This window comes from Sorex araneus, chromosome 1, assembly GCF_027595985.1.
Source record: "Sorex araneus isolate mSorAra2 chromosome 1, mSorAra2.pri, whole genome shotgun sequence".
In the NCBI taxonomy this organism is placed as follows: domain Eukaryota; kingdom Metazoa; phylum Chordata; class Mammalia; order Eulipotyphla; family Soricidae; genus Sorex; species Sorex araneus.
In genome coordinates this window covers 338,037,970-338,057,127 of record NC_073302.1, presented here as the reverse complement: position 1 = coordinate 338,057,127, position 19,158 = coordinate 338,037,970, and the positions used below count along the sequence as shown (strand labels likewise).

Sequence of the window (19,158 nt, the reverse complement as noted above, 5' to 3'; positions counted from 1 at the left end):
ATTTCTTGCTTCTTTACCTATCTCTGTCTCTAAATGAAGTCATTTGGGGGAACTTAAAATTAAATTTTACCTTGATGTTCCTGATGACCTTGAAACTTCGTTTCAGACTTTATTCCTCCTGGCATGTTTATCATAAAAATGCTAGAGTTGATGAATCTTACACTCTGAACATATAAATTTATTATTTTGAGGCTGCTAAATACTCTTTTGCTCTTGCAGATAAAATGCAATTTTAATTTTCTGTTGCACTTTTTGTTTATAAAATATTCTCATAGTTTTTTATTAAGTATCTTAAAGACTCTGAAAGAGGCTTATCTCTATATGTAGGTGGGCAGACTGAGGTTCAGAGTAATTATATCACATATAATAGTGTTTTCAAGTGAAATATTAAAAATTTACTGTGTGTGTGTGTGTGTGTGTGTGTGTGTGTGTGTGTGGTACTGGGGATATAACCCAAGGGCCTCAGATATAGAAGGCAGTTGCCCCACTGCTGAGTTTTAATTATCCCTAGCCCTCTAAAAATTACATTTTTAAGGTCTTGGCTCTATGACACTGTGTGGGTCAATTGATTGGATGGCTGATTGAATTAATAAATTTAAGTTTTAATTCTCTTGGGCCACACCCTGCTGCGCTCAGGGGCTATTCCTGTTTATGTGTTCAGGAGTGAGCCCTGGAAGTGCTCGGGTGACAGATGTGGCGGTAGGGTTGGAACTCGGGTTTACAAGATGCAACACAAGCACCTTAATCCTGCACTAGCTCTCTGCCCTGGCCTTAATTCTCACACTGACTATATAAAATGGCTATGATTTTCTTAGTCAATAATGCTTATTGTTCTATTGTGTTTATTAAGTATTAAAGTGATAGCACAGCGGGTAGGGCGTTTGCCTTGCACATGGCCAACCCGGGTTCGATTCCTCTATCCCTCTTGGAGAGCCGGAAAGCTACCAAGAGTATCCCGCCCGCACGGCAGAGCCTGGCAAGCTGCCCGTGGTGTATTTGATATGCCAAAAACAGTAACAACAAGTTTCACAATGGAGACGTTACTAGTGCCCACTTGAGCAAATCGATGAACAACGGGACGACAGTGTTCCAGTGCCCATGTAAAGTAAGACAGATATTTAATAACTTGGGAAGAACCCCACAGCTAGTAAAACATTTCATTTGGGAATCGCACGCTGAGACTTTGGCTCCACTCTCTAGACTTTTAGCTGCTCTTTTATCTTCCCTGACAAGATAATCGGGTCAAGAGATTAGTAGCTTTCAGGGAGTGGGGCCATCTCTTTAATACTTTTTTTGGTGGAAAAAAAAATTTTTTTATTAGAAACTTGCTTAGAAAGATGTGAGAGGGGAGAAAGAGGAGAAATATGTGTCCCAGAGTGAACACAGGTAGGCAAGCAAAGAAGCACACAGACAAGTAAGTGAGATGCGTGTTCAAGGGAGAACATGGGCGTGAAATGTGCGTGGCCCCATGTCGCTTTTGGAGGGAAGCTGTCGCCTTTAAATGTGGATCTACCGCTCTCGAAAGCTGTTTGTCTCTATATCATAGTACCTCTTATGCATGTTATGGACCAGCAACTTGAATTCAGTGACTTAAAATTTCTTTCCCTATGTACTTTTTTTTTTTATTTGTATTCTGTCCGTGTAATGCAACATCAGAGGATTGCTACATGTGGAGAATATGACTTATGGGATTGAACCCCTGCAAAACAGCTCTCATTTTGAGCACATCTTTTATCGGATGGACGATATCCACAAAGAACCTCTGAAATGTGGGGTTTCTGACCAGGACATAGGAAAAGAAACCATGAAGGATGAAGGGGAAGAACCTCCTAGCACCACTCAGCTACTTCGAGTAAGAAAAAAAAATTTAATTCTTCATGACTCAGACAGTTATTTTTTAAGACACCATTTTTTTTTTAATTTATTTATTTTTAATTAGAGAATCACCGTGAGGGTACAGTTACAGATTTATACACTATTTGTGCTTATACTTCCCTCATACAAAGTTTGGGAACCCATCCCTTCACCAGTGCCCATTCTCCACCACCCGTAAACCCAGCGTCCCTCCCACCCTCCCCAATCCCATCTCCCCCCCACCCCACCCTGCCACTGTGGCAAGGCATTCCCTTCTGTTCTCTCTCTCTAATTAGCTGTTGTGGTTTGCAATAAAGGTGTTGAGTGGCCGCTGTGCTCAGTCTCTAGCCCTCATTCAGCCCGCAACTCCCTTCCCCCACATGGCCTTCGACTACAATGTAGTTGGTGATCGCTTCTCTGAGTTGACCTTTCCCCGGAACGTGAGGCCAGCCTCGAAGCCATGGAGTCAACCTCCTGGTACTTATTTCTACAGTTCTTGGGTGTTAGTCTCCCACTCTGTTATTCTATATACCATAGATGAGTGCAATCTTTCTATGTCTGTCTCTCTCTTTCTGACTCATTTCACTCAGCATGAAACTTTTCATGCCCATCCACTTAACTACAAAATTCTTGACCTCCTTTTTTCTAACAGCTGCATAGTATTCCATTGTATAGATGTACCAAAGTTTCCTCAACCAGTCATCCGTTCTGGGGCATTCGGGTTTTTTCCAGATTCTGGCTATTGTAAACAGTGCTGCGATGAACATACATGTGCAGATGTTGTTTCGATTGTACTTTTTTGCCTCCCTGGGATATATTCCCAGCAGTGGTATTGCTGGGTCAAATGGGAATTCAATATCTAATTTTTTGAGAGTCGTCCAAATTGTTTTCCAGAAGGGCTGAACCAGTCGGCATTCCCACCAGCAGTGAAGAAGGGTCCCTTTCTCCCCACATCCTCTCCAACAGCGGTTGCTTTTGTTCTTTTGGATGTGTGCTAGTCTCTGTGGTGTGAGGTGGTATCTCATGGTTGTTTTGATCTGCATCTCTCTGATGATTAGTGATGTAGAGCACTTTTTCATGTGCCTTTTGGCCATTCGTATTTCTTCCTTGGTAAAGTTTCTGTTCATTTCTTTGCCCCATTTTTTGATGGGGTTGGATGTTTTCTTCTTGTAGAGCTCAACCAGTGCTTTATATACCATTGATATCAACCCCTTATCTGATGGGTATTGTGTAAATATCCTTTCCCATTCTGTGGATAGTCTTTGTATTCTGGTCACTGTATCTCTTGCGGTGCAGAAGCTTTTTAGTTTAATGTAGTCCCATTTGTTGATCTCTGTTTTTACTAGATTGCTTAGTTCCATGTCACCTTTGAAGATACCTTTATCTTCAATATCGTGGAGGGTTTCGCCGACCTTGTCTTCAATGTACCTTATGGTTTGTGGTCTAATGTTGAGGTCTTTAATCCATTTTGATCTGACTTTTGTGCATGGTGTCAGGTCAAGGTCTAAACCCATTTTTTTGCATGTGGTTGTCCAGTTGTGCCAGCACCATTTGTTAAAGAGGCTTTCCTTGCTCCACTTCACTTCTCTTGCTCCCTTATCAAAGATTAGATGGTCATACATTTGGGGTTGTGTGTAGGGATATTCCACCCTGTTCCATTGGTCTACGGCTCTGCCTTTGTTCCAGTACCATGCTGTTTTAATTGTTACTGCTTTGTAGTAAAGTTTGAGGTTGGGGATGGTGATGCCTCCCATCATCTTTTTCCCAAGAATTGTTTTAGCTATCCTTGGACGTTTGTTATTCCATATGAATTTTAGGATTGCTTGATCCATTTCTTTGAAGAATGTCATGGGTATATTTATAGGGATCGCATTGAATCTGTATAATGCTTTAGGGAGTATTGCCATTTTGACAACATTGATTCTCCCTATCCACGAGCAGGGTATATGTTTCCATTTCCTCATGTCCTCTTTGATTTCATGGAGTAGCGTTATGTAGTTTTCTTTGTAAAGGTCTTTTACTTCCTTGGTTAAGCTGATTCCGAGGTACCTGATTTTCTGGGGCACGATTGTGAATGGGATTGCTTTTTTCATGTCCCTTTCCTCTGCCTCATTGTTTGCATATATGAAGGCCATGGATTTTTGGGTATTGATTTTGTAGCCTGCAACTTTACTGTATAAGTCTATTGTTTCTAAGAGTTTCTTAGTAGAGGTTTTAGGCTTCTCTAGATATAGTATCATGTCGTCTGCAAATAGTGAGAGTTTGATTTCTTCCCTTCCTATCTGGATGCCCTTAATCTCTTTTTCTTGTCTAATAGCTATCGCAAGTACTTCCAGTACTATATTGAAGAGGAGTGGTGAGAGTGGGCATCCTTGTAAGACACCATTTTTAATGCATTAAATCAATCACTGTTTGGCCACTTATGTGGGAAACATGTATGCCAGACATGTGATAAATTTAGGTTGATGATCAATAATGCAGATTATTTCATCAAGTGTTTAGAGCCAAGCTTTTGAGTATTATTGAAATTAGGCATAAATCTTAAACAGTAATTGTGTTTCCTTGAGTCTTTTAGAGAACAGCAGGATATTTATTTATTTATTTTGTACTTGGGCCACACCCACTGCACTCAGGGCTTCCTCCTGGCTCTCCCTCAGGCATGCATCCTGGGAGTCGGGGTGAGCTTCCTGGGCCATATGTAGCGCCAGGGATTAAACTGTGGTCAGCCATGCGCTAGGCAAGCCGCTTTCCCATGCTGTTATCTCTTTGGCCCTTAGAGCAGTACCATTTTTATTTGAATTTCTTTTACACACACTTGGAGTGGTGACTCTCAGGCCCAAGATAAGAGACACAAGACGGGAGATCTGACTTTAGGGTACTTCTATCTGTGTATTGAGAGTTCATTCTAACCTCGTTTGCTCTTGACCCGCGTCTCTTAGACTCAGATGTTTTTATTTATTTTTCTTTTCTTTTCTTTTTTTTTAATAGTTTATTTTTAATTAGTAAATCAACGTGGGGGTACAGTTACAGATTTATACATTTTTGTGCTCATGTTTCCCCCATACAGAGTTCGATAACCCATCCCTTCACCAGTGCCCATTCCCCACCACCAGTAAACCCAGGGTCCCTCCCACCCTCCCCAGTCCCGTCTCCCCCCACCCCAAACTGCCACTATGGCAGGGTATTCCCTTTAGTTCTCTCTCTCTGATTAGGTGTTGTGGTTTGTAATAAAGGTGTTGAGCGGCCATTGTGTTCAGTCTCTAGTCTACATTCGGCTCGAGTCACTCCTCCCCCGCATGACCTCCGACCACATTTTACTTGGTGCTCCCTTCTCTGAGTTGCCCAGAATGAGAGATCAGCCTCCAAGCCATGGAGACTCAGATGTTTTTAGGACTAGATCAGCTTCAGTTGAAGGCCACCACCTCTTCCCCGGAGGTGAGAACTGCTCTTGTTGGAGAGGCACGGGGCTTTCCTAGTTCATTTTAATGAGCTATACTAGTTTGACATTGTTTTCATTTCCCTTTTGCCATTCATTCTTTTGATTATTGAATTGCTCTTTACAAAATTTTTCTTTTCCCTTGGTGTTTGGGGTCCAGCTAATGGTGCTCCAGGGTTACTGCTGACTCAGTCGTGGGAGAATTGCTCCTGGTGGTGCTCTCTCTGCACGTTCGGGATCGAATCTGTCTGAACCGCCCGCACGAGGAGCTTGTGCTCCAGCCACTTGAGATCTCTTTTTCTCACTGACTTGATTTCCCTCCTCCTCCTCCTTTTATTTTGTTACATGCAATGGGTGCTCAGGTCTTTTGGCTCTGTGCTCAGGGATCACTCCAGGTGGTGTTCATGGTACCATATATAAGCTGGGGTCAGTCATGCACAAGACAAGCTCCTTCCTTAACCCTGTACTCTCTTTCTGGCTCAGAATTTATCTTTTTTAAATTTTAATCATTGGACAGTATAATTTTTAATTTCTTATACTTTTTATATCTATAACTATAAATCAGTCCTTTATAAAATTTTCTGACATTGCTTTCTAAAATCATAAAGGTTTCAGATGCACAGAACTATATTTTGACATTTCTATATTTTACTACACTTATTACCAAATATTCTAGATTTCATTCAGCACTTATAGAGTCTATCTCCTTTGCCCTATCCATACACCCACAGTGCCCCTTCCTTTCTGGAACCATCAATATGTTCTCTGTATTTTAAAGTAGAAAACTGGTCATTTTTTGGGTAGGAGTAATAGCAGGGCAGGTAGGACACTTCCTTGCATGCTGCCCACCTGGGTTCAATTCCTGGCTTCCATATGGTCCCTGGGTCTGCCAGGAGTGATTCCTGATTGTAGAGCCAGGAATAACTCCTGATTATTCGAAGGTATTGACCCCAGGGCCAACAACAACAACAATATGTTTTTTTTTTTAATAGTAGCACCCTTGCTTTCACTTTTGCTCTGGGTTATTTGTGAATAATTATTAGTGGATAGTTGTTCTTCAATTCTCACTATAGTAATGAGGTTTCCTGTCACGGTGTATATTTGTGTGTAGTTGTGATCATCAGTGTTTTTGCTTTAGGAGACTTGTATCAATCGTACGTCTTTAAAGTAGGTAGTATATTGGGGCTGGAGTGATAGATAGCACAGCGGGTAGGGCCGTTTGCCTTGCACGTGGCCAAACTGAATTCAATTCCCAGCATCCTATATGGTCCCCTGAGTACCGCCAAGGGCGATTCCTGAGTGCAAAGCCAGGAGTAACCCTTGTGCACTGCCAGGTGTGACCCAAAAAGCAAAAATAAATAAATAAATAAATAAATAAAAATAAATAAATAAAAATAAAGTAGGTAGTATACTGTCTTGTCACTTTTTATGAAGTTAGTAAAGATAGTCAATGTAACTTTTTAAAAAATCATGTTTTGGGCCCAAATAATTAAACTGTAACCTGAAGCTTATATAATGTCTTGAATCAACCATTCAAGACTATAAAAATCTATTAGAAAATCAAATCCAATCTTTCTGTGTCTGTCTCTCTCTTTCTGACTCATTTCACTTAGCATGATACTTTCCATGTTGATCCACTTATATGCAAACGTCATGACCTCATTTTTTCTAAGAGCTGCATAGTATTCCATTGTATAGATGTACCAAAGTTTCTTCAACCAGTCATCTGTTCTAGGGCATTCGGGTTTTTTCCAGATTCTGGCTATTGTAAACAGTGCTGCGGTGAACATATAAGTGCATATGTCACTTCGACTATACTTTTTGGCTTTTCTGGGATATATTCCCAGCAGTGGTATTGCTGGGTCAAATGGGAGCTCAACCTCTAGTTTTTTGAGAATCGTCCATACTGTTTTCCAAAAGGGCTGAACTAGCCGGCATTCCCACCAGCAGTGTAGAAGGGTCCCTTTCTCCCCACATCCTCTCCAACAGCGGTTGCTTTTGTTCTTTTGGATGTGCGCTAGTCTCTGTGGTGTGAGGTGGTATCTCATGGTTGTTTTGATCTGCATCTCTCTGACGATTAGTGATGCACTCATCTGTGGAATATAGAATAATAGACTATAAGACTAACGCCCAAGAATAGTAGAAATAAGTACCAGGAGATTGTTTCCATGGCTTGGAGGCTGGTCTCTCATTCTGGGTAACTCAGGGAAGGGACCACCAAGTAAAATGTGGTTGGAGGTCATGTGGGGGAAGGGTGATGCGGGCCGAATACAGACTAGAGACTGAACACAATGGCCACTCAACACCTTTATTGCAAACCACAACACCTAATCAGAGAGAGAGAACAAAAGGGAATTCCCTGCCATAGTGGCAGGGTGGGGTGGGGGGAGACGGGACTGGGGAGGGGGGGAGGGATGTTGGGTTTACTGGTGGTGGAGAATGGGCACTGGTGAAGGGATGGGTTATCGAACTTTGTATGGGGGAAACATGAGCACAAAGATGTATGGATCTCTAACTGTACCCTCACGATGACTCTCTAATTAAAAATACACTAATGAAAAAAAAAAAAAAGAAAATCAAAACCAAAAAACCCAGAGACCATTTTATTCACTTCATTGATTTAGGGTGTATTAAGTAGAATAAGACATGAAATAAGTAAAAGATTAGGCTGAGAATGTTCCATAGGAGAACTGTGTTGGCATACAACATTTCCTTGATGCGTCTTTGCTGTTGCTGTTTCTGGCAGAGAAGAAGAGCCATCTTGCCGCAGACCCGCTACGTGGAGCTCTTCATTGTCGTGGACAAGGAACGGGTAGGATGGGTTTAGTGAGCTCAGCATCCCCTGTACAAATACGCAATGTAATATATTGATTTTTACGTCAATGTAATTTAAAAACTAAAATGACCTTTCCCTTTAAACATACTACTTATAATACCACCATGAGCTGAATATAGCAAATGAAATTAACTTAATTCTTTTCTTGGTGTTTTTTTCCCCCCCTCTCTGTTGTTCTTTTGAATGATTGGTATTTTTTTTCTTGGATTTTTTGGGTTTTTTTTCTGTTTTTGTTTTTCATTTTGGGTAACACCTAGTGATTCTCAGGGGAAATTCTCAGTGTGATTTCTGGGGGTTACTCCTGTTGGTTCACTTCATGGGGACCCCAAGGATCAAGGATTGGATGAAGGCTCTTCCATGTAAGTGCTCATGTTCAGTTAGCTGTGTCATTGCTCAGTCTCGTGCTAAATTGGGGTGAACCTGTATTGCCTTTAGTCAGTCTTGGATGTTTCCAGAGGCATTAGCATTCTGTGATGAAATATTTGATTGTTAGGTTTTGCTTGTAGCCTAATAAATTCCTTTGTTTTCTAGATTTTTAGCTAATTATTTTTTTCTCTTTAAGAGACAAAAAACTTCTGGGACCTTGCATGAAGGGAGTAGTTCATATTGGCACATATCATTAATTTTATTTATCTAATAACACAGGGTATTTTACCACTTTATGCCTAAGAAATGTGCTGGGAGAACTGGATAACCACATGCAAAAAAGTAAAACTGGATCCATATCTCATACCTTACTACAGAATACATTCAATTCTGACTGGATCAAAGACCTTGAGATTAGACCAGAATCCATAAAGTACATTTAGAAAAGCATAGGCACAGTGCTCCAAGACCTGAACCTTAAAGGTGTTTTCAGTGATACAATTTTATTGGTAACAACAATAACAACAACTACAACAACAAAAAAAAAGTGGGACTGCATCAAAGGAGAAAGTTTCTGCGTGGCAAAAGAAACAAGAAATAAAACTAAAAGGTGTTCTACTGGATGGGAGAAAGTATTTGTACCTAAATCAGATGAAGAGTTAATATTCAAGATATACAAAGCACTCACAATGATCAACAGCAAAAAGTCCCCAAACTTCATAAAATAGGGAACAGGAAAGGGTCAGACACTTTTCAAAAAGACAGGATTGTATTCATTGTCACTGATTATTAGGGAAAGCCAATTCAAAATGACAATGATATACTCATACCAGAGAGAATGGACCAAAACATGTGTTGGCAGGATGTGGTTAAAAAGAAACACTCATTCACTGCTGGTGGGAATGTTGGAGAGGGAGAGAGAGAGGGAGAGGGAGAGGGAGAGAGGGAGGGAGGGAGGGAGGGAAAGAGGGAGAGAGGGAAAGAGAGGAGGGACAGATGGAGGAAGGGAAGGAGGGAGGGAGAGAGAGAGAAAGGGGGACAGGGAAAGAGGGAGGGAGGGAAAGGGAAGAGAGAAGAAGAAGGGGGAGGGGGAGGGAGGGAGAGAGAGAGAGCTTCCATGACTCAGCAATTCTGCTTCTCCATCTTTACCAATGAGAAACAAGAACATATATTCAAAAGGGCATATGCTCACTGTTGTTCATTGCAGCACTTAGTACTATGGCTAGGATATGGAACCAGTGATAGGTGAATGCTAATGAAGGTGTGGTCTGTATGGAATGGAATCCCATCCAGCTGCAAGGAATGGTTAAAATCATGCGGTTTACTGTGAGTTGAATGGAACTGGAGGATGTTACATTAAATTAGAAGAAAGTCGAACACTAGTTGATTCCACTTATCTATGGCATCGTAACAAAATATGACAAGGGAATGCAAGGTATCAGAGATGGGCAAACTTTTGTTTTAGACTGTAAAAATGAAGATATCAGGGAAGGTGAGAAATGGAGGGAGGGGTTCTAAGAAGAGGCAGACCAGAGGTAATGGGCAAGGCCCAGAAATGTGGGCTTTGAATGTGGCTCAGTGGTAACATGTATGCTTTCTTGGCACTGGGGTTGGCGGGGACAATGAAAAGAATTGGTGAATTGGTCTCCCTGGTGTGTGCCATGCCCGTTTTCTCGGGCAGCAGTGGTTCTCAGCTCTCACCGAGGCTGCACTCGGCTCCTGGTGTGTTTGAAACGGTTCTGTCTGAAGCACGGAACTCGGCTTGGGCCCTGCCGGCTACACTATCTTTATGACTCATCTCTACAAACCCTGGGAAATTTGTTCCTGTTTTTAGTAAAGTAAATCTCCAGAAGGTTTTCTAAGCCACTTTTTTTTTTTTTTTACGAGGCAGTGAATAGTTGAAGGAGAATTAAATTTAAAATCTGTAGAAAAGGGGCTAGAGTGATAGCACAGCGGGTAGGGTGTTTGCCTGCACGTGGCTGACCCGGGTTCGATTCCCAGCATCCTATATGGTCCCCTGAGCATGGCCAGGGGTAATTCCTGAGTGCAGAGCCAGGAGTAACCCCTGTGCATTGCCGGGTGTGACCCAAAAAGAAAAAAAAATCTGTAGAAAAGCTGATTCGTGTAACCTTTGCCACACTTGATTAGCTTATTCTCTGGTCGGTCCTTGATATCTACTCTCTGAATTTTTTTTTTCGCTTTTTATTTATTTATTTTTAATTTTTTTAAATTTTAATTTTATTCTTTAGTGAATCACCATGAGGGTACAGATACAGATTCACACATTTTTGAGTTTTTTTCCCCCTCATATAATGTTCGCAAACACATCCCTCTACCAGTGCCCATTCTCCACCACCAATAAATCCAGTATCCCTCCCACCCCCCAATCCCATCTTCCCCTACTCTCTGAATTTTATGAACTTTTTTCACAGGGTTATTATTTTAAAACATTTTTATTTAAAAAGTTGGGGGGTGGGAGTGGAGAGATGGCCCAGTGGGTAGGGTACTACGTGTGGTCCCTGGCGCACTGTCTGGGTGTGAACACTGAACACTCAGCCAGGAATGAGCACTGTGGCCCAGAAACTAACAGCAACAATGTTTTTTGTTGTTGGGATGTCTTCCCTCATGCTCAGGGACTGTTTCTGATTCCAGATTCAGGAGTGACCCCTGGTGGTGCTCAGGGATCATATTTAGTGCTGAGACTCAAACCTGGGTTGGCTGCACGCAAGCCAAGTGCCTTATTCCCTATGTACTATCTGGCCGTGCGAGGATAATTATTTTATATACAGCAGTATACAATAAAATACTTAGCACAAAAGTTAAAAAGTTGGGGGGGACCTTAAGAGAAAAATCATTTTTAAGTAGTACTTTTTGATTTTCAATCATTTCAAGTTTATATTAGTTTTTCTTTTGTTTCTTTATCCCTGAAATGTGTTCTTAGATTTATTAATTTGAAATGCAGGAGAATGTATAAATGACTCAATTTTTTGGTTCAGATGGAATATTTGGATTTTTATTTTCATTGCAACAACTTACAGAATTTATTTTTTCTCAAATTACTTTGATGATATTGGTTTTCTTTCTTTGCTTTTTAGTATGACATGATGGGAAAAAATCAGACGGCGGTGAGAGAAGAGATGATTCGTTTAGCAAACTATTTGGATAGTGTAAGTTGACTTCTCCCAGGTAGGATTATTTTATCCTATCTTTCCTCAGTTTCAGAACAAAATTTAAAAACTCTTGTTTTGAGGGGTCAGAGAGACAGGACAAGAGTGTGGCATGCAGGGGTCGAGCTTCATCACCTCACCCCATCATCCCCAAGCACTAGGACTGACCACTGAGAGTCTCTCCCTCCAACATTTTAATTTTAAGCTTTGATTATTCTAGGGGTAAGTGACTCACTCTTTTAGGAATCTACTTTCTAGATTGTTCTCTCACTATTTTTTTGTGTCTGATAGAGAAGTATAATTGCAGAATGATCGTGACTACTTGATCTTCGGGACACAGCAACATTAATTGGTGTGTATGTATGTGTGAGATTTGATTTGAGATTCTGAAGTTCACACAGTAGGAGATATTGATGAATTAGATACATGTTCTAGTAAGACTATTTCATTGATAGAATTATTCCATGATATGAATTCAGGCATAATAATAAAGATGTTAATGATGCTGTTGATTGAGTATTTATAATGTGGACCATATGCCTTACATATGTGGGGCTCTGGGTTTGATCCCAGCACTGCTGACCTCGAAGTGACCCTGCCCTCATCCTCTCTCAATACTTCTGAGAATGTTCTGGCCTCCAGTCACTGCTGAGTGCACCTCCTCATAAATTATGCCATGAAATGAGTAAAATGTTGTATATTTGTTAACTAGCTTATTCTTAAAGTAGCATTGGGAAGTAAATATTAGAGTTCTGTAATGTCTGATTTGATTAGGATTTTAGGAAAACTCTTAGAAAGGTAATGTGATTCGCAGTATTTATATATATCTCAGTAGTGGCTTGAGGAACACCTGGCACTCAAACTCACTGATATATATATTTTTTCACTGATATTTCTGTAGTAGAGCATTTGCATAAAATGAAATACAACGTCCTTAAGCTAACATATTCTATATTTTGTATTAAGACAAGTTTTGGGATCAGTTATATCAAAGGCTTTTCATATTCATTATTGTTCAGATTTTAGAATTAAAGACAAGACAGATTTTCAACTACTGTTGCTTTTATTATATGGAGAAGGAAATTGAGACGTTTGAGAGGTTGTTGAAATAATTTTGGGGGTATGAAGATTCAGTTTGAGTTTACATAGTTGAGTTACTTCATCATCTGCTTAAAAGAGAATCTCATATTCTTTTTTTTTGCTTTTTGGGTCACACCCAGTGATGCTCAGGGGTTACTCCTGGTTTTGCACTCAGGAATTACTCCTGGCAGTGCTTGGGGAACCATATGGGATGCCGGGGATCGAACCCGGGTCAGCCGCGTGCAAGGCAAACACCCTACCCGCTGTGCTATCGCTCCGGCCCCTCATATTCTTTTTTTTATAAAATTATTTATTTTTTAATTTGTGAGTCACCGTGAGGGTACAGTTACAGATTTACACATTTTCATGCTTGTGTTTCCCTCATACAATGTTTGAGAGCCCATCCCTCCACCAGTGTCCATTTTCTACCACCAATGAACCCAGTATCCCCCCACTCCCCAATCCCATCCCCCCCACCCCACCCCGTCTCTGTGGCAGGGCATTCCAATTTGTTCTCTCTCTCTTCTTTTGGGTGTTGTGGTTTGCAATAGGGGTATTGAGTGGCCATCATGTTCAGTCTCTAGTCTACTTTCAGCTCGCATCTCTCTTCCGGTGCGGGATCTCCAATCACATTTTACTTGGTGTTCCCTTCTCTATCTGGGATGACTTTTCCCCAGCATGTGAGACCAGCTTCCATGCTATGGAGCCAACCTCCTGGTATTATATACTGCTATTCTTGGGTGTTAGTCTCCTACTCTCTTATTTTATATTCCACAGATGAGTGCAATCTTTCCATGTGTCCCTCTAAAAGAGATTCTCATATTCTTTAATAATGTGTTTTATTAATTTTATTTCTGTTTTTTTTTCCAGATGTATATTATGTTGAATATTCGAATTGTGCTTGTTGGACTGGAGATTTGGACAAATGGAAACCTGATCAGCATCATTGGGGGAGCTGGTGATGTACTGGCAAACTTTGTGCAGTGGCGGGAGAAGTTTCTTATAACACGTCGGAGACATGACAGTGCACAACTAGTTTTGTAAGTGATTTTAAAATGATTCTCTAAGTGACTGGAGTGATAGAACAGCAAGTAGGGCATTTGCCTTGCCAGTGGCAGACCTGGGTTTGATTCCTCCATCCCTCTCAGAGAGCCCAGCAAACTACAGAGTATCCTGCCTGCACAGCAGAGCCTGGCAAGCTACCCGTTGCAATAAATTACAAAGGCACACATGTGGAAGGGGATGATGATGTGTGTGTTGGGTTGTTTGCGGGCTTTCGGGGTGGCTCTCTCTCTCTCTTTCTCTCTCTCTCTCTCTTTCTCTCTCTCTGCTCGCATTTGGTGCTCTCTAGCCACTGTGTATGGACCGGATCGGGATGGCTCCTCCTTGTGCTCTGCTTCTGTGTGTGACGCTGTGCTCTCTTCTGTCTCTTTATCTCTGTCTCTGTCTCTGTGGTCACTCCTCTGGTCTCTTCCAATCTCTCTTCTTCTGATCTCTCTCTGGAACCCTCTTGCTTCTGTGTCTTCTCCCTTGCTTCTGTGTTTTCTCTCCACTTCTGTGTCTTCTCTGCTTTCTTCTCCTGTGTCTTCTCCTGTATCTTCTGTGTCTTCCCCTCTTTCTCCTAAGGTCTTAGTTTATATAGCAATCATGTAGGGTGGTGACACAAAAGTGGGTTGAACATTGACAAATCAACAGAGGGGTAAGACCACTCCTCCAGGAGATTAACAAAATCTCATCTAAGGAGATTACTAGGAGATCCGCTCAAGGGTGGGATCCAAGCAAGGGTGTGTCACTTTTTTTCCTTCCTCAGCTAGTAATTCACTTAAATAGTTATAGTAAATTTACTTCCAATATTTCTAGCAATGTCATTCTGTATGAGCACAGTAAGAGGTATATCACACTTAAAGTTTGGTGCTTTCTGAGGACATTCACTATATATTCCAGACCACGGTCCTCAGGTCAGGTTAGTCTTCCTAACCCCAACAGGGTTATAGTCTCGTCCTTACTTTTGGATCATGACCACATTTGTCTATGACCATGCTTTCAACTTATAGTTGAGTATGGTGGCGTTTTGGCCTGGCCCATTTCGATGCCAGGGTAGCTCACAGCTTTCCCTGGGTCCATTCCATCCCTCGTTGAGACTCTACTTTTGGGGTACTAGGAACTAAGGGCAACTGAGTTGAGAAAGCAGATGTCTAGGAGTAAATATTATTGGAGTCAATCAACTCCCATAATCATAGTCTCTTAAGTTTTCTTTTTAAAGCAGTTATATAACTAAGGAAGATTTAGTTTGATGTCCCAGGAGAGCAGCATTATGATAATGAGGCCTCTCTTTTGTGTTTTCACATTTATTCCATTCCAGCTTGAGTTTACTCCCTCAATTTTATATATTTTCTTGTTTGTTCCTATGAAGGGATAATTGGAATAAAAATGGAATGATTTTATTATTGTTGAGGTATCATGATTTACAATATTGCTAATATTGATGCTTTTGGTGTACAGCTATGAACCATCACCACCAGAGTTCTGAAGAAGTCTCCCCTCACACCCCCTACCTGCCCCGTCCCTTCGTGCCTCTTCTCCATCCCACCTTCCCTTGCCCCACATTTGGTAAACTTAGCTCTGCTAAGATACGCAGTAAGGGAACAGCAAGGGGACAAAGGCAAAAGAAGCAGAGTGGCAGAGGTGGTAGATTGGGGTCTATGGGGCATTGGTGAAGGGAAGTGGGACTCTGGTGGTGGTTATGGTGTAGGAATGATGAATGAATGAAACTGTCATTAACAGTATTAGAAATCAAAGTACCTCAATGAAAGTTGGGGAGAGGGGGCTTCCAGAAATGACTCATGAAACAGGAAAAATGAGACTTAAGAACTGCAGGCCTTGCATTTGTCACCACTACCTTATTTCCTATGTCATAGTCTTGGTCAATCTCACTATGGACTTTAGCATAGCTGTCAATAAGGAGCATATGTTAAAGTATCCCAACTAAAGGACAGCGACTGTGTGAGCATGTGGCTGAGTCTGCATGTACTGCAATTTCATGTGTAACCCACACTAAGCACCACAGAGAAAATGTGTGAGCACCACAGCCAGGTCTATGTGTGACCCCTGGTCTCATGGCAACTCAGACAACAGCTGAAGGGTGGGGGGAGGACTGAATCAATATCACTCCCCCCTCAAAAAAAAATTAAAAAGGGGACTGGAGAGAAAAGGCAAAGGGCTGTGGTACTCGTTTGGTCTTTGGCCTTGCTTGTCCTCGGAGCACCACTGGGAGTGACCTCTGGGCACTGAGCTTGCGAGCAGCCTTACTGAGATGTAACTGGCGAGTAGCATGTGTGTTTCCCAAGTATAGCTTCACATTTCTGATTTCAAATGTTTGCAGTTCACCATTGTTCTCCCCATTTTCATAAGTTTTAGCAGTTTAGCTTAATATTACTGAAAGAAATTGAAGTAGTGTGTTCCTTCCCCTGCAAGGACATTTTATAACTTTCCCCTTTTCTTTTTCTTTAGGAAGAAAGGTTTCGGTGGGACTGCAGGAATGGCATTTGTGGGAACTGTGTGTTCAAGGAGTCATGCAGGCGGGATTAATGTGGTACATTTTGTTGTTCTTTTTCTTGTTTTTTCTTCTTCTGATGCTGGGGTTAGAGCCCAGAGCTTCACCTATGCAAATTCTGTACTGCTGAGCTCCATCCTGGGTTCTCAGCATTTTCTTGATGCTTAGCTTTGGAAATATGTTATCGGGCAATGTCAGTTTATTTCCTCAGTACTTCTTCACATCCTTAAAACAAAATTTTGGGTTTAGTTGAAATATGGTGTTACATGGACTGGAGTGATAGCACAATCGGTAGGGCGTTTGCCTTGCACGTGGCTGACCCTGGTTCGATTCCTCCGTCCCTCTCCGAGAGCCTGGCAAGTTACCGAGAGTATCTCGAGCACATGGCAGAGCCTGGCAAGCTCCCCGTGGTATATTCGATATACCAAAAACAGTAACAACAGTCTCACAATGGTGACGTTACTGGTGCCTGCTCGAGCGCAAGTCGATGAACAACAGGACGACAGTGCTACAGTGGATGGTGTTACATATGAGCTTTTTCCCTGAAGACTGAATGGTTTTCTAATATTTTCTATGTGTTTATAAGGTCCTCACTTTGTACCTGGATGAGAAAACAGACCTACAATTAGATTAGTAATACGAATTGGTACATGAATAGAAGATATATCTGTAGACTAGAACAGAAAATATAAGCTTTATCTCACCTTCACACAAGAATCTAGTAGATGACCAGAGTTACTCAACTGGTTCAGATGCTTTTTTTTTTAATGCTATGCACATTTTAATTAGAAAGTTAGAATCATGAATTTGTTTTCCCATAAAACACCATGACTAATTAATTGGTGCTAAAGTAATTGAACTATTGCTTACAGAGTCTACTTCTGGCATCAGTAACTTGGCTCAAACCAGTCTCTGTTGGAATAAAGTGTATAAAGACTATTGGATGCTTGATTTACTGAAGGCTGTCAGTATTTTGATGATATGCTTGTTCTTGTTTAAAAAATAATTGAAGATACAGAATAGCCTCTATTGAAAATAAAGTATCTCAATAAACCTAATTAATATGTTCTTGTGTTTGGACAGTTTGGACAAATTACAGTGGAGACATTTGCCTCCATTGTCGCTCATGAGTTGGGTCATAATCTCGGTATGAATCATGATGATGGCAGAGACTGTTTTTGTGGCGCCAAGAGCTGCATCATGAATTCTGGAGCATCGTGAGTAACTGAATTCCATTTTAATACGATGTCATAGGTTATTGTTTCTTAAACTCTGGAATTCTCTTCTGATAAGGAGGAAAAATTATTCCTACCTCCCCAGAAATTAATTACATGATTTGAGAAATCATCTTAAAAAATTAAACAAGGAATTTTAGAAAGTTTTAAGAAAAGCATTTATGTGGGCACAAAGATGTAACTGCACTCTCCTATTAACCAAGAACCCTGGGAAAAATATATAAGTTAGATTACTAGTCTTGAGTGGCTTAATATGGTAATGGTGATAATATGTTACGGCTTTTTTCAGATTATTCATAGGAAGCATATTTGAAACATTACTTGATATTTTTTCTTTTTGGTCATATGCTGGTATGCCACTTTCAATTGTTGTTAATCACATGTATTTAAATTTCTTTCATCTATTTACTTTGGGTTTCGTTTGTTGTTCTTTCCCATCTTCTTAGATGGTTTGTTTGAAAGTTTCTTGTTTTTTCATATAAACGTATGTTGCTGTGAACTTCCATCTGTGTACTTAGTACTGTGAATTATATCTTAATTTCCATTTGTTTTGAGGAATTCTTAATTTCCCTTATGACCCAGTCATTGCTCAATACTATATACCTCTCGGAGAGCATGGCAAGCTACCAAGAGTTTCCAGCCCGCACGGACAGAGCCTGGCAAGCTACCCATGGTCTATTCAATATGCCAAAGACAGTAATGATAGGTCTCATTGCCCTGGTCCTGAAAGAGCCTCCAATCATTGGGAAAGACAAGTAAGGATAGGCTGCTAAAATCTCAGGGCTGGGAGAACTAGAGACATTATTGGTGCCCACTCGAATAAATCGACGAACAATGGGATGACAGTGATACAGTGATTGCTCAGTAGTATATTGTTTAGTCTCAAAAAGTCTTAAGTTTTCCTTAGCTTTCTTTATGGTTAATTTTTTTACTTTTAGAGCATTATGCATTGATAAATTATATAATATGATTTCAAATACTTCTTGAGTTTATGGGTACTTATATTCTGCTTCATCATCTGATCTGAACTGGAGAATGTTCCATGTGCATTGGAAATGAACGTGTGTTTGGTATTTTGGAGGTGAGGGAGAATAGAGTTCTATATACATATGTCAAGCCCAGTTCTTCCAGTTTTTTGTTGAAGGCTTTTCTTTTCTTATTGATTTTCTATCGTTTGATCTGTTCAGTGGTAGAAATAGTGTTAAAGTCTCCTTCTACACTGTGTTGCTGTTACTCTCTCTCTGTGTATATTTGTAGTTGCTTAAAATTTTTTTGTGGTCCCTTTGTAATACATATATATCATAAGAGCTCAATCCACTTGGTGTATTAATCCCTTAACTAATACAATATTTGTGTCCTTCTATCTTCTTTAGTTTGAACCCTATTTGATCTGATACATGTATGGCCATCTCTGCTTTTTTTGTAGGCTGCCATTTGCATTTGATTATTTTTAGTTATTAACTCTATTGTGAAAGTTCAAGTATGTCTCTTATAAGCAGCAGAATGTCAGGTTTTGATTCCTGATCCATCTAGCCACCGTGTGCCTTTGGATAGGAGTGTAGTTTATTGACATTTAGAGAAAATATTGCCAAGAAAGTATTCATTCCTATTCTTCTATTTGGAGAGGTTTT

The 19,158-nt window shown here is 40.7% G+C and overlaps 1 protein-coding gene across 1 annotated transcript in view; it reads left to right on the top strand.

The window, feature by feature from the left end:
• The window catches only part of ADAM9 (ADAM metallopeptidase domain 9), a 121,087-nt gene that overhangs the window by 41,606 nt on the left and 60,323 nt on the right, over positions 1-19,158 (top strand). Inside the window, exons 6-11 of the mRNA XM_055124476.1 lie at positions 1,657-1,852; positions 8,037-8,102; positions 11,588-11,659; positions 13,610-13,779; positions 16,250-16,331; positions 17,376-17,509. Of these exons, the coding sequence (XP_054980451.1) occupies positions 1,657-1,852; positions 8,037-8,102; positions 11,588-11,659; positions 13,610-13,779; positions 16,250-16,331; positions 17,376-17,509 (720 nt within the window). The remainder of the gene's footprint in view (positions 1-1,656; positions 1,853-8,036; positions 8,103-11,587; positions 11,660-13,609; positions 13,780-16,249; positions 16,332-17,375; positions 17,510-19,158) is intronic.